The following is a 16,358-nucleotide window of genomic DNA, read 5'->3' as shown; positions in this document are numbered from 1 at the left end:
CAGTTTAACTTTCCGATTAACTTACAAAACAAGAAATTCCTACGCATCAAAACTCCAAACAGGTGTTAAATAGCCGATATACACCTCTCAGGCCGATGTTATTTCTTAAATATTATGCTCGCCATGATATAACTTTATTCAACTTATTCAATAAATTCAGTATTGAATTTTAACTCATTTAATATCCTCTTTAAATGTATCATTTAAAACAAGTCAGCTTGTTTATAACATAATTATGAAGAACTAATTACATTTTATTTCAGGAATTATATCTGTTTAATATTATATTTGGAAACTTTTTATTATAATAGTCAATGGTTACACTTACTGGATCTGCCTTTTGTAACTCTGAAATGTTTGCTTCTATAGCTTCCCAGACTTTTATAAGATGTTCGTCACTTTGTTCTGGGGATTTCATTTGAGCTACAATGTAATGATTGTTACATGTAAAATGTAACATTAGTGCCAACGAACATATGAGCCGCGTCACGACAAAACCAACATAATGGGTTTGCGACCAGCATGGATCCAGACCAGCCTGCGCATCCGCGCAGTCTGATCAGGATCCATGCTGTTCGCTATCAGTTTCTCTACTTGTTATAGAGTTTGTAAGCGAACAGCATGGATTCTGATCAGACTGCGTGGATGCGCAAGCTGGTCTGGATCCATGCTGGTGGCAAACCCATTATGTTGGTTTTGTCGTGACACGGCTCAATTATCAAGTCGCCTACAATTCTACAGTATATTGTATTCAAAAATTAAGATGGTATCATGTAGATCTCTTATTGATCTTGCATTCAGTAACTTACTTAGAATAGAAACAAAACTTTAACTAAGTTAAGGTGAAAAGTATAATACCATTGCTTTTACGTTGTTTCGGGACAGGCTTTGTCCGAAGTCCTTCTGTTATAATGCCTTGAATCTTTCTTTTAGAGTATGCATTCTGTTTCATGTTGTCGTCTGCTCCGTTACCCTCAAACGTGTTCTCATTACCCGCTATTACTTTGCATGGACCTAATGCCCCATTAACACAGGCATCTGTTTTGTCGTCATTGTGTCCGTCTTGGTATCTTGTATCACCTTTGGAATTTACAATGGTTTGTGTAGTTGAAGAACATGGACATGGACATTCCATTTCGCGTGAATAGTGAATTACCTTTACATCTTCCGAATTTTGCTCTTGACCTTGTACGGAAAGATTTTCACTTTGAACGATTGGCGATGTGTGAAGTTTCTCTAACTAAAAATGCAAAACAAAATTATTATTTACGCATAAGAACGACAAGAGATATAGAGGTGCAATTGTTGCATTCATGAATTTCCATGTATAATTATACATGTACTACAACTCTGTTTTACCAATGATGATTCGAAACAGCTTTATAAAAGTATGAGTCATTATATCTACCTCGCTTTGATCTTGTTTCAATTGTTGTTGCGGGACCCGGATCCGGATGTAGTCATTATCTTCTTCTTGTTTTGGAGATGACTCATCCACAGGCAGTGTCTGTGAAAAAATATAAACAATATTTTAGTGAGATGCTCACATCATTTTGCTTGTCAAGTCATATTTTATCCTGCGATTTTGCCCACCTTTGTTTACAGGAAATGACGTCAACGTCATATGAAGGACAACGACGTCAAAATGTAATACATAATTTGGCGTATAAATGTAATACATGTGTACATGTATTTATCACACACACGTGCCGATTTTGCGACTCCGTAAATATGGTATTGCACGGCCGTACATGTATTTTTACGTGACGTCATTAGCGTTATACACACATAGTGTAAAGACGCGCTAAATGTTAGCGTTATACTGTAGGCGCGTCAATGAAAAATGACTCTTATTTCACTTTAAACGGTCTTTATTTTGGGTATGTGATAAATAGAATATTAAATTCGTGTAAGTTCATTACTGAATTTATTGCACTCGTTGAATAAAACAATATTATGCTCGCCAGAGGCTCGCATAATATGATTTTTATTCAACTCGTGCAATAAATTCAGTATTGAACTTACACTCATTCAATATCCTCTATTTATCACACACCCGTGCCGATTTTGCGACTCCGTAAATATGGTATTGCACGGCCGTACATGTATTTTTACGTGACGTCATTAGCGTTATACACACATAGTGTAAAGACGCGCTAAATGTTAGCGTTATACTGTAGGCGCGTCAATAAAAAATGACTCTTATTTCACTTTAAACGGTCTTTATTTTTGGTATGTGATAAATAGAATATTAAATTCGTGTAAGTTCATTACTGAATTCATTGCCAGAGGCTCGCATAATATAATTTTATTCAATTCGTGCAATAAATTCAGTATTGAACTTACACTCATTCAATATCCTCTATGTATGATCTTCATAAAAATACAAAACACTGGTAAAGATGCAGTAAAAAGCAATGTAAAATTAGAAAACCAGCATAAACTACATATTGACATGAAATTAGTTTAAAGTCATAAGCAAAAAATAAAAAAATATATTAAAATGAATATTTTTAATCTACAAAATTAATAAAGTATTTTGGAATTCAAGCCATCAGGAATAATTGTACCTAGTTTATACATCCATGAAGTTTCTTTTAATAATCTATACCAATTTTTCTTTACTTTATCAATTGGCATGAATGAAAATTCTTTGATAGAATGCCCTTCAGAATTAAAATGTTCAGATACGTTGGTAATAGTGTCAGAAAAGTGTTTAATATCAAATTTGTGACTATTCATTCTTTGGCTACATTTTTGTTGAGTTTGACCAAAATATTGTTTTTTACAAGTTATAAGATAAATGACATCTGAAGATATACATGAAAAATCACGATTTATAGGAAATTCTTTAGGTATAGTAGCACTTGAAAAATTATTAGATTCAACAATATTATTACAATGAGTACAACGAGGTCGACAGAAATTAACAAGTCTAGGAATTCCAAAATAAAATTAGAATAATAATTTTAAAAATAGCTACTAATAGTATAGCGATTAGTCGGACTTCACGGAAGTGTAGTTTTCCTGGCTCTATACTAGTAGCATTAAAGTGACTTTATGCATTAAAGTGTTATTTTCTTCATTTTTTCAATGTCAAGTTGAGCTGAATTAACTATATATTTGAGCCGCGTCACGACAAAACCAACATAATGGGTTTGCGACCAGCATGGCTCCAGACCAGCCTGCGCATCCGCGCAGTCTGATCACGATCCATGCTGTTCGCTTACCAACTCTATTACAAGTAGAGAAACTGATAGCGAACAGCATGGATCCTGATCAGACTGAGCGGATGCGCAGGCTGGTCTGGATCCATGCTGGTCGCAAACGAACTATGTTGGTTTTGTCGTGACGCGGCTCATTTCAGAAGTTTGTCTGTTATAACGGTGATTGATCAATAGTTGATATTGAAAAATATGTTTAAGGATAAAACATAAATCTGCCTGAAATATAAAAAGACTGTCCCATTTTTATTTATAAATTGGACGTTACAGGTTAATTCCGATAGTTATTTAAGGAAATTTTCTTGGGCAACGTGCATAATCAATCGTTCATGCAGAGTGAATTATAAAATTGAAATTAATAGACTTACTCCTGAATTAAGATTTTTTTCGCAGCTAAATTAAATTCGGATATACAAACAAACTTTTACATGCAGAGCCTCGACAATAACCGCAACAGGTTGACCGGTAGTCATATTTATATAATCTTTATTTAAGTCTCATCCATAAGGACAACGACGTCAAAATGTAATACATAATTTGGCGTATAAATGTAATACATGTATTTATCACACACCCGTGCCGATTTTGCGACTCCGTAAATATGGTATTGCACGGCCGTGCATATATTTTGACGTGACGTCATTAGCGTTATACAAACATAATGTAAAGACGCGCTAAATGTTAGTGTTATACTATAGGCGCGTCAATGAAAAATGACTCTTATTTCACTTCAAACGGTCTTTATTTTGGGTATGTGATAAATAGAATATTAAATTCGTGTAAGTTCATTACTGAATTTATTGCACTCGTTGAATAAAACAATATTATGCTCGCCAGAGGCTCGCATAATATGATTTTATTCAACTCGTGCAATAAATTCAGTATTGAACTTACACTCATTCAATATCCTCTATTTATCACACACCCGTGCCGATTTTGCGACTCCGTAAATATGGTATTGCACGGCCGTACATGTATTTTGACGTGACGTCATTAGCGTTATACAGACATAGTGTAAAGACGCGCTAAATGTTAGCGTTATACTGTAGGCGCGTCAATAAAAAATGACTCTTATTTCACTTTAAACGGTCTTTATTTTTGGTATGTGATAAATAGAATATTAAATTCGTGTAAGTTCATTACTGAATTCATTGCCAGAGGCTCGCATAATATAATTTTACTCAATTCGTGCAATAAATTCAGTATTGAACTTACACTCATTCAATATCCTCTATGTAGGATCTTCATAAAAATACAAAACACTGGTTAAGATGCAGTAAAAAGCAATGTAAAATTAGAAAACCAGCATAAACTACATATTAACATGAAAAATAAAAAATATATTAAAATGAATAATTTTAATCTGCAAAATTAATAAAGTATTTTTGAATTCATGCCATCAGGAATAATTGTACCTAGCTTATATATCCATGAAGTTTCTTTTAATAATCTATGCCAATTTTTCTTTACTTTATCAATTGGCATGAATGAAAATTCTTTGATAGAATGCCCTTCAGAATTAAAATGTTCAGATACGTTGGTAATAGTGTCAGGAAAGTGTTAAATATCAAATTTGTGACTATTCATTCTTTGGCTACATTTTTGCTGAGTTTGACCAACATATTGTTTTCTACATTTTTTACAAGTTATAAGATAAATGACATCTGAAGATAAACATGAAAAAACACGTTTTATAGGAAATTCTTTAGGTATAGTAGTACTTGAAAAATTATAAGATTCAACAATATTATTACAATGAGTACAACTAGGTCGACCAATAGTGAACAGTCCATTTAAAAGTCTAAGGAATTCCAAAATAAAATTAAAAAAATAATTTTTAAAAATAGCTACCAATATTATAGCGATTAGTCGGACTACACGGAAGTGTAGTTTTCCTGGCTCTATACTAGTATAATTAAAGTGACATTATGCATTTAAGTGACATTTTCTTCATTTTTTCATTGTCCAGTTGAGCTGAATTAACTATATATTTGAGCCGCGTCACGACAAAACCAACATACTGGGTTTGCGACCAGCATGGCTCCAGACCAGCCTGCGCATCCGCGCAGTCTGATCAGGATCCATGCTGTTCGCTTACCAACTCTATTACAAGTAGAGAAACTGATAGCGAACAGCATGAATCCTGATCAGACTGAGCAGATGCGCAGGCTGGTCTGGATCCATGCTGGTCGCAAACGAACTATGTTGGTTTTTTCGTGACGCGGCTCATTTCAGAAGTTTGTCTGTTATAACGGTGATTGATCAATAGTTGATATTGAAAAATGTGTTTAAGGATAAAACATAAATCTGCCTGAAATATAAAAAGACTGTCCCATTTTTATTTATAAATTGGACGTTACAGGTTAATTCCGATAGTTATTTAAATAATTTTCTTGGGCAACGTGCATAATCAATCGTTCATGCAGAGTGAATTATAAAATTGAAATTAATAGACTTACTCCTGAATTAAGATTTTTTTAGCAGCTAAATTAAATTCAGATATACAAACAAACTTTTACATTTAGAGCCTCGACAATAACGTTAACCGCAACAGGTTGACCGGTAGTCATATTTATATAATCTTTATTTAAGTCTCATCCATACATTACTATAAAAAACAACATAAAACAATTCAATAACCTAATTTTACAAAATAAACGTTGATTGTATACGGCCATTTTATTCAGAATTCCAAGAGAGCGATAACATCTTGTCCTCTGGCTTCACTTTTGACAATTGGCGATGTGTGAAGTTTCTCTAACTAAAAAAAAAATTATCATTTACGCATAAGAACGACAAGAGATATAGAGGTGCAATTGTTGCATTCACGAATTTCCATGTATAATTATACTACAACTCTGTTTTGCCAATGACGATTCGAAAAAGCTTTATAAAAGTATGAGTCATTATATCTACCTCGCTTTGATCTTGTTCCCATTGTTGTTGCAGGACCCGGATGTCGTCATTATCTTCTTCTTGTTTTGGAGATTGTTGTTGCGGGACCCGGATGTAGTCATTATCTTCTTCCTGTTTTGGAGATGACTCCTCCATGGGCAGTGTCTGTGAAAAAAATATATACACTATTTTATTGAGATGCTCACATCATTTTGTTTGTCAAGTCATATTTTATCCTGCGACTTTGCCCACCTTTGTTTACAGGAAATGACGTCAACCTCATATGAAGGACAACGACGTCAAAATGTAATACATAATTTATTTATCACACATCCGTGCCGATTTTGCGACTCCGTAAAAATGGTATTGCACGGCCGTGCATATGTTTTGACGTGACGTCATTAGCGTTATACAAAGATAGTGTAAAGACGCGCTAAATGTTAGCGTTATACTATAGGCGCGTCAATGAAAAATGACTCTTATTTCACTTTAAACGGTCTTTATTTTGGGTATGTGATAAATAGATTATTAAATTCGTGTAAGTTAATTGCTGAATTTATTGCACTCGTTGAATAAAATAATATTATGCTCGCCAGAGCCTCGCATAATATAATTTATTCAACTCGTGCAATAAATTCAGTATTGAACTTACACTCATTCAATATCCTCTATTTATCACCACACCCATGCCCGATTTTGCGACTCCGAAATATGGTATTGCACGGCCGTGCATATATTTTTGTCGTGAACGTCATTAGCTTTATATAAACATAGTGTAAAAATGCGCTAAATGTTAGCCTTATACTATAGGCGCGTCAATGAAAAATGACTCTTATTTCACTTTAAACGGTCTTCATTTTGGGTATGTGATAAATAGAATATTAATTTCGTGTAAGTTCATTACTGAATTTATTGCACTCGTTGAATAAAATAATATTATGCTCGCCAGAGGCTCGCATAATATAATTTTATTCAACTCGTGCAATAAATTCAGTATTGAACTTACACTCATTCAATATCCTCTATTTATCACACACCCGTGCCGATTTTGCGACTCCGTAAATATGGTATTGCACGGCCGTACATATATTTTGACGTGACGTTATTAGCGTTATACAAACATAGTGTAAAGACGCGCTAAATGTTAGAGCGTTATACTATAGGCGCGTCAATGAAAAATGACTCTTATTTCACTTTAAACGGTCTTTTATTTTGGGTATGTGATAAATAGAATATTAAATTCGTGTAAGTTAATTCTGAATTTATTGCACTCGTTGAATAAAATAATATTATGCTCGCCAGAGGCTCGCATAATATAATTTTATTCAACTCGTGCAATAAATTCAGTATTGAACTTACACTCATTCAATATCCTCTATTTATCACACACCCATGCCGATTTTGCGACTCCGTAAATATGGTATTGCACGGCCGTGCATATATTTTGACGTGACGTCATTAGCTTTATATAAACATAGTGTAAAAATGCGCTAAATGTTAGCCTTATACTATAGGCGCGTCAATGAAAAATGACTCTTATTTCACTTTAAACGGTCTTCATTTTGGGTATGTGATAAATAGAATATTCTAACACTATCGGAATTTTTTCTATATAAACAAAGAAGGCCCGAAGCGTGCATTATTCCACAACAATGCACTCGCCGTTCTTATTATCTCCCTGTATTTTTTCACATTGAGGGCGCCATTTTGTTTGAAAAATCTGATAAATAAAAACATTTTTTGTCGAATTTTGTTGTGAAAACTGTCTAGAATGAAAGCAAATGGTCTAACTAAGAAAATGAATCCGAACACCAATATCTTTAATTCAGTCGTTAACGCTGTACAGACGTTTAAAGTGTTGTTTACGTGACGTCACAATAATGTAGCGGCAAACAGCACGTGCAAAACAATCAAATCAAGTACGCTATTTTTAATGCCGCAAACGAGTTAAGTTTTACATTTATTCCACTTTTAATAAGTTGTATTTCGCTTGAAAAATTATAGAGTGAAATAAAATAAACATACAAAGTTTCATCAACGTTTTCAAAATTCGTTATTCTGAAAAATGTTTCTACACACGGTAGATTTAACGACAGTTTTTTTCAACCCACCGGAACAGCCTTAAAAGAACGTTTCTATTGGAAACTCTGAGGCGAAAACAAATTTAAACACCAAATATAAAGTCCAACTTTATCATATAATAATATTTTTCTTTCCTTGTTAGAATGGAATAGATATTAATTTTTCGTGCATTATTGTATAATAATGCACGTTTTTCGTTCAAATGCTTTGTAATTAATCACTCAGGCCTATCGGCCTTCGTGATTATATTACTACGCATTTGATCTCAAACCGTGCATTATTCTACAACAATGCACTCAGAATTGATATCTATTTCCTAATTAATTTCGTGTAATTTCATTACTGAATTTATTGCACTTGTTGAATAAAATTATATTATTCAACTCGTGCAATAAATTCAGTATTGAACTAACACTCATTCAATATCCTCTATTTATCACACACCCGTGCCGATTTTGCGACTCCGTAAATATGGTATTGCACGACCGTACATATATTTTGACGTGACGGTATTAGCGTTATACAAACATAGTGTAAAGACGCGCTAAATGTTAGCGTTATACTATAGGCGCGTCAATGTAAAAATGACTTTATTTCATTTTTAAAAGGGCTTTTTTTTTTGGTTTTGTGATAAAAAATTTTAAAAATTCGTGTAGTTTAAATTTTGAATTTTTTTGCAACTGGGTGAAAAAAGAAAATATTAGCTCCCCCAGAGGCCCGCATAAAAATTTTATTAAACCCCGTGCAAAAAATTCAGTATTAAACTTACACTCATTTAATATCCTCAAATTGGGGAAATCTTCAAAAAAAATACAAAACACTGGTTAAGATCCCAGTAAAAAACCCAATTTTAAAAAATTAGAAAACCAGAAATAAACACATTTTTAAAACATAAAAAATTTAAAAAAAAATATTAAAATGAAAAATTTTTAAATCGCAAAATTAAAAAAGTTTTTTTGGGGAATTCATGCTATCAGGAAAAATGTCACCTAGCTAATATATCCATAATTTCTTTTAATAATCTATTGCCAATTTTTCTTTACTTTATCAATTGGGCAAATGAAAATTTTTTTGAAGAATGCCCTTCAAAAATAAAATGTTCCCAGAATACGTTGGGTAAATAGTGTCAGGAAAGTGTTAAATTATCAAATTTGTGAACTATTCATTCTTTGGCTTACATTTTTGCTGAGTTTTGACCCAAATACAGATGTTTTCTACCATTTTTTACAAGTTAAAAAGATAAAGACATCTGAAGATAAACCATGAAAAAACACTTTAAATATGAAATTTTCTTTAGGGTATAGTAGTACTTGAAAAAATTATAAATTCAACAATATTATTACAATGAGTAAAACTAGGTCGACCAATAGTGAACATCAATTAAAAAGTCTAAGGGGAATTTCCAAAATAAAATTAAAAAATAATTTTTAAAAAATATCTACCAAATATTAAGCGATTAGTCGGACTCAGGGAAATGTGGGTTTTCCCTGGCTCTATACTAGTAAAATTTAAAAGTAAACATTATGCATTTAATTTGCCCTTTTTCTTAAATTTTTTCATTGCCCATGGGGACCCTGAAATAACAATAAAATTTTGAGCCCGTCACGAAAAAAACCAAAAATTAGGGGTTTCCCCGAAAAAGAAATGGCCCAGACCACCTGCGCATCCGCGCATTTCTGATAAAAGACCATCTGTTCGTTTAAACCCAATCTATTTACAAGTAAAAAGGAAACTGATAGGAACAGCATGAATCCTGATAAAGACTAGAAAGATCCCGCAGGCTGGTTTCGGGATCCATGCGGTCCCCCCAAAACAAACTTTTGTTTGGGTTTTTTCGTGACGGGGGCTAAATTTCAGAAGTTTGTCTTTTAAAAACCCGGTGATTGATCAATAGTTGATATTGAAAAATGTGTTTAAGGATGAAATATAAATCTGCCTGAAATATAAAAAGACTGTCCCATTTTTTTTTATAAATTGGACGTTACAGGTTAATTCCGATAGTTATTTAAGGAAATTTTCTTGGGCAACGTGCATAATCAATCGTTCATGCAAAGTGAATTATAAAATTGAAATTAATAGACTAACTCCGGAATTAAGATTTTTTTCGCAGCTAAATTAAATTCGGATATACAAACAAATTTTTACATTTAGAGCCTCGACAATAAGCGCAACAGGTTGACCGGTACTCGTATATAATCTTTATTTAGTCTCATCCATACATAATAACATAAAACAATTTAATAACGTAATTTTACAAAATAAAAGTTGATTGTGTACGGACATTCTATTCGGAATTACAAAAGAGCGATCAAAGTTTGTTTGTACTGGGGTATTTGCTTGGGGAAAAAAAAGCCGAAGTCCGGATAACATCTTTTGCAAAATGTATAGACTACTTATTTTGACTTTCACCTATTCACTCATATTATACCATTGCATGGACATAATGCCACTTTAATGTTAAGTGTTAATGACACAGGAACAGTTGACTTTGGCGAGTAGATTCTGAACCAATCATAGAAAGAATAAATGTAATATTTTTATTGTGTACAACGAGTCGCTAAGATTGTGATGACATAGCAATTTTCTTGTTACGTGCGCATGCGCATTATCTGTACTTTTGGCGGAAAACTGCAAATTGACTAATGAAAACCTAATGATAGCTAAATGTATTGACTTACAGTCACAACTGTTTTACTGGTGTTGACATTTATCTGGGACTGTCTGGCCATGTTTTGAGGAATCATCTCTTCGTCATCTGACACGGAAGTGACGTCATCGGAGTCCGACATGGATTCCAAATCTTCAAGGTCAGTCATCAGTCAGATCTAAATGCAACTCGCTGACTTAACCTACCAATAGACGAAAACTTGGAGTATGAAAGTCGTAAATATAAATCCAAATTATCTATAACTACAGCGCCAATCAAAATTATTTATTAATCCCTCTGCAAAGATTCCGTTTGTTTCTCGGTCCATGTATGCGAGACAGTTCACAAAGAAGTATTTTCTTCACTAACCTTTAAGATATTTCATTATTTGACATGTTTTAAAGTGTAGAGCCGGTTCATTATGGTAAATAACCAAAGACATATAGACTGTGTATTGGGACAAAATCAGTACTCAGTAAAAATTGTAAAATGGAATCGCGTGAATTTCCTTGTGTTCAGCTTTTCGGTTTCACTTTACGCAAAAATACTTCGTTAATAGAAAGAGCATCGAAACGCGAGGCTATCTGATTTTACGAGGGGCGCAGCCCCCGAGAATAAATCAGATTGCCGAGTGTTTTGATGTTCTTTCTCTTTTGTATCATAGTCATACATAAAAGCACGTTCCCTGTTGTCACAATATGAAACCCCAGAACAAAATTAACCAATGAACGAGCATCTGAATATGAAATTTCTATCGCTTTCCTTTCTCTGCCGTCACAATAAGTAAACCCCAGCAATAATGAGCCAATTAATTAGCATGGTAATTAATAACTGCTCTCCAGTTAACACACTGTGCATGTATATGTATACGATTTAACTCTGACACATTTTCAACAGAAAGGTCCCCCAAACTCGAGCAAGTATGAGATACATGGTTCGATATAACATATATTCACATAGTAGAAATAAATTGTTCTAGAACAAAATATTATTATTCATTCCATAATTGGTCATATTAGATTAATCTAGAACTTTATCAACATTTTTTTCAAGCAATATTTTATAAGGATATTCAAATTATACAGTTGTATAGTTTTTATCAATATTTGAAAAAATTTGAGCCGCGTCATGACAAAACCAACATAATGGGTTTGCGACCAGCATGGATCCAGACCAGGATCCATGCTGTTCGCTATCGTTTTCTCTACTTGTAATAGAGTTGGTAAGCGAACAGCATGGATCCTGATCAGACTGCGCGGATGCGCAGGCTGGTCTGGATCCATGCTGGTCGCAAACCCATTGTGTTGGTTTTGTCGTGACGCGGCTCATTTGTGTTCATTTTATACCAATCCACTTTAAGTGTATAAAAAAATGAAAAACATCTCACATTAAAAAATAATCTTATGTTAAGAAATGGGGAATTGAACTCACAAGCCCTTTGGTTGTATCCATGCGCATGCTTCTGCTCTTTATATACAAAGTCTAAATATTTTTTTCTTGTATCACCATGTATGTCATTTAAAAGCCCAACAAGATGATTTTATTAATGACAAGAGAGAAATTCTAATTTTTTACGGTATATTAATACATGAGGTAATAAATGTATGAATCATATGACAAAAGAAGCTAAAAAAAATAAAGAATGAAAAAAAATCTTTCTCTTTCTCCTCACTAATCGCAATGGTAACAAGATCGTCTATCTTTCGTTTACCTGAAATGCTTCGAAATTTTCGTGAAAGAGACTCTCGCAAAGTTTACCTTCTTTTGGTCTGCTATGACAGTTTCCCGTCGCTTTTATTCGCAGTTATCACAAGTATTTTAGATTTAATGTTGTGTATATATCTCTGGTGCCTCACAGCTGTAGCGCGCAAACGATAATGAAGCTTGGTAACGACGTTTTCATGACGTCATAATAACAGCGACGTCACAATAACCTCAAATTCAAGATATTTCGCCAATGACGTCATGACATTTTCTTAATCAGACGATTTGTTAGTAGGGTATTAAGTTATTCGTCTTTTTGTACCTTTAAAAGCTGCAGTTTAACTTCTGCAGGGTATCATTTTATGGGAGTCAACTATTTGTTGTTGCTGTTGAGTGGTGTTGCGAATGTTTATTTCGGGAAGAAATAATATAGTTGTTATGAAGAGGTACTGGACAGATCTTGATATTTTTTTAAACATGTTTACAGCATTATACATATATAATACTATGTTTGTACTTTGCGAACTTTAAGAAATAAATCACAATTCATATATGTATATGCGTTTAGCATATTATGGGAAATTTATATCTGGCTGTATATTAACCACCAGAGACCTTCCGTCATATTCAGTACGTCAAACCAGTGAAATCAAATAAGGTTACCTAAAAACAGAATATGTATTACTCCTTCCCGTGTTGTATTATATAAATTTGAATATATATATATCGAATGAACATAAATCATCAGGCTTTATCAGTTAATGATCATATAAATGTGTATAAGTATAAGGTATTTGAGTAATTTGGTAAGTTCGTGTTCTCGTGCATAAATTTCGACAAATCACGAGGAATTATATGAATTATATTAACGGGTTCACGATGCTATTTGTATTATTATCAATCTTAATATATAAAACATATAAACTTAATATGAACTTGTTATAAACTTTATATAAACTTAATATTCTTTGCCTTCGTATAGTACCTATAACATAGAAGAAGTTTGTCGTGTGATTATTTTTAATTATACGGACACATTTATTGAGAGCTGACATCTTTCTAGGATTACTTACGGAGGAAAGAAGTTCTATCACTGTACCAATGACATTTAAAACAGAATCGCAGAACATTCTGTTTGATCGAGTTAGTTCTCTCACGTCCCTATCCGATTTCGAAAATCTTTTATATATAATAACATATTTAACACCTGCTGTTATAGTGCTGCAAATCAGCTCATTTTACTAGCCTATTTAGAGGGGTAACTGGTCTATGTCAGCCAACAGCAAGTTTCATATACCAAAATGTTCGTTTGGATCTGTAGTTTCTGGAATGGATATTCATTTGGCCCAACCCCGATACGAAGCTAAGATATCCAAGATGGCGTCAAAGATGGCCGCCAAATCCCTAAATTTTCTAGTATATCTACGTTGGCTTATTTCCTTTTTCAGTTTTGTAAATCAATTGAAATTTTTCATAAAATTTCTTATTTTCAACTTACTCATGCTATAAATTTTGACTTTATTGATTTTTTTCTAGTTTTCATCAATTTAAACGAAAGAAGAAAAAATGTGTTGCAAACTGGGTGTCCTTTTCTGAATATGTGTAACTTATTAGTTTTATTCTTGTTTAAACTGAATAACATTCATGATTTCGTTTAATACAGCTTTAAATCTATATCTACACATATTTAGAATAAGTTAGAATAAGCGGACTATGCCATAAATGTGTTTTATTGATCTAAATTTATATACAAAGTGGGTGGGGTATTACGAACGGGGAGTCAACTTAAATTAAATACTTTTTTTTGTTTTATATTATAATAGTAATATAAAAAGTTAACAATTTTATTTAATTGGTTAGTGAATGAGACATTTTATCTTTCATAGAAAATGCCCTGCATGTGTGTCTAAATGTTGAAATATCAATTTTATTTGTTTTATGCACACAATAAGGAACTATTTACTGACCTGCAATTCGGTATTTGCTTGTCTTTTGTTAAGTTTTTTCTCCTTAGCCATAAACATTCATTGTTAGTCTTCAAATGTGATTTTGATTATACTTGTAGGTCACGGTTCAAGACCAGTACGCTAAGCATTTATTAGGCAATAATAATATCTATTTATTAACTTACAGAATTTCTCAGACAACATTTATCTCCACAACCATCATTAATGTAGGTTACTTCCCTCTTACATGTTTTTATTTCAAAGAGTTATACTACTTTATGAATAAGAGAATTTCTTTATTATGCAGGCTGTTGATTTTAAATATTCGAGCGTTCTGTCTGACATGCAGCTCTTGTTTTAAGGCATTGGCATAACATATGATAATCTACAATTGAACCATATTTGGAGTTTTGTCATTATTGATGACGGATATAATATATACATTAAAATATAAAATGTAATTTGCTAGAACATTTAAAATGGGTAGGTTATTCAGTTTACAGTAAGAGACTTTTCTGCTAGACTGTATCTGAATTATAAATAAAATATTATATAAATATATATATATATATATTGAGTGAATTGAAAATATATATATATATATATATATAAGATCAATTTCTTTTTAGCTAAACTATTCGACGATTAAGGACAACTATCCTAGTCCCCCGAACGTCGGCGTTAAAGTTTGCGTACCATCCATATGGCTTGAAACTTGCACACTTGTTTACCATCATGTCCTCCACTTTCAAACACTGGAGGAGGTCTATCAAGCATTTTGACAGAATTATGTCCCTTTGCCCAACTTTGAATTTACATTACCACCTCAGATAATTTCAAAATTCCATCGACTTACGCTTTGAGACCTTGCACACTTGTTCACCATCATAATCTCAACCTGTGTACAGAGGATGTCACTGTATTAAGCTTTTTTACAAAAGTATGTCCCATTTTTTTACTATCAAGCACTGAGAATAGTCGAGCATGCTGTCCTGCTGACTGCTCTTGGATGATTCTAATGAACGCAATTTATTTATTACTGGTAAACTTCTTTAAAAAGGCTATCATAAATTACGTAAATATTTTACAAAGTTCTGTCGTCGTAATTCAGATAAAATATATAATTTAATTGTACTTTAAATCCTTGAAGGTCGTTCAGCACGACATTATAGCAGTGTATAGATGTTATGTGGTACTTTCAGTTTTTTCTATTTGGCCTTCGGGATCATTGATCGCAAAAATTTTATAGTTGAGGATTGGATACTACTTAGTCGGTACTAAGAGACGTGAGATATGGTCTCTCATGAACAGACCCCATCAAACTGAGTTTGAATGATTGGCCTTTTTCGACTTCAACTTGGGTGGTTCCTGTACTGTATAATCACCCTTAGGATATGTTGCCTGCTTTTTAAATTTGTCTTTTTACGTCATATCTGTGATATGCGGGCTTCATAACCTCTGATCCCCTTTCAAAATTCAGTTTTATTTAGTTCCGCCCATTGTTTTCTCGTTTCGGGCACACGCAATCTTTTACTTGGGGACCATACGCCGCTTTTCATGGAATGGCACTACTGTGTCACATTGAAGGTTCCATGATAACCGCCGTATGAACACGTCTGCGGATGTTTCTAAATTCAAAATTTCACCTTTCACACATTTTAAATGTTGAATTCTGCTTAAGTCGGTGCTAAGGGGCGTGGACGGTAACTTGCACTTTCCAGTACCATCCATGAACAGGCTCAATCAAACCGAGCCTGCAACAGTTTCAATTTTGTTGTGTTGGACTTTGTTTAGGGATTCTGTTTTTCTCTATTTTATTCTTTTACGTCTTTGTATACGCAGGCCTGATTTATGTTGAGA

General features: G+C 33.2%; 1 protein-coding gene across 1 annotated transcript; it reads right to left on the bottom strand.

Annotated features, from left to right (window-relative positions):
- Window positions 1-328: 328 nt before the first annotated feature.
- On the bottom strand, window positions 329-12,760 carry LOC132716514 (uncharacterized; the record flags this gene model as incomplete). The annotated part of the gene is given in 6 exon segments (XM_060699808.1): window positions 329-423; window positions 859-1,240; window positions 1,409-1,507; window positions 6,141-6,284; window positions 10,880-11,050; window positions 12,607-12,760. Coding segments are annotated over 5 exon segments (858 nt in total), but the record flags the coding sequence as incomplete, so codon positions are not given.
- Window positions 12,761-16,358: the final 3,598 nt, after the last annotated feature.

This window comes from Ruditapes philippinarum, unplaced genomic scaffold (genome assembly GCF_026571515.1).
Source record: "Ruditapes philippinarum isolate M1 unplaced genomic scaffold, ASM2657151v2 ctg757_1_1_1_1, whole genome shotgun sequence".
In the NCBI taxonomy this organism is placed as follows: domain Eukaryota; kingdom Metazoa; phylum Mollusca; class Bivalvia; order Venerida; family Veneridae; genus Ruditapes; species Ruditapes philippinarum.
This window is presented reverse-complemented; position numbering and strand designations above follow the sequence as displayed.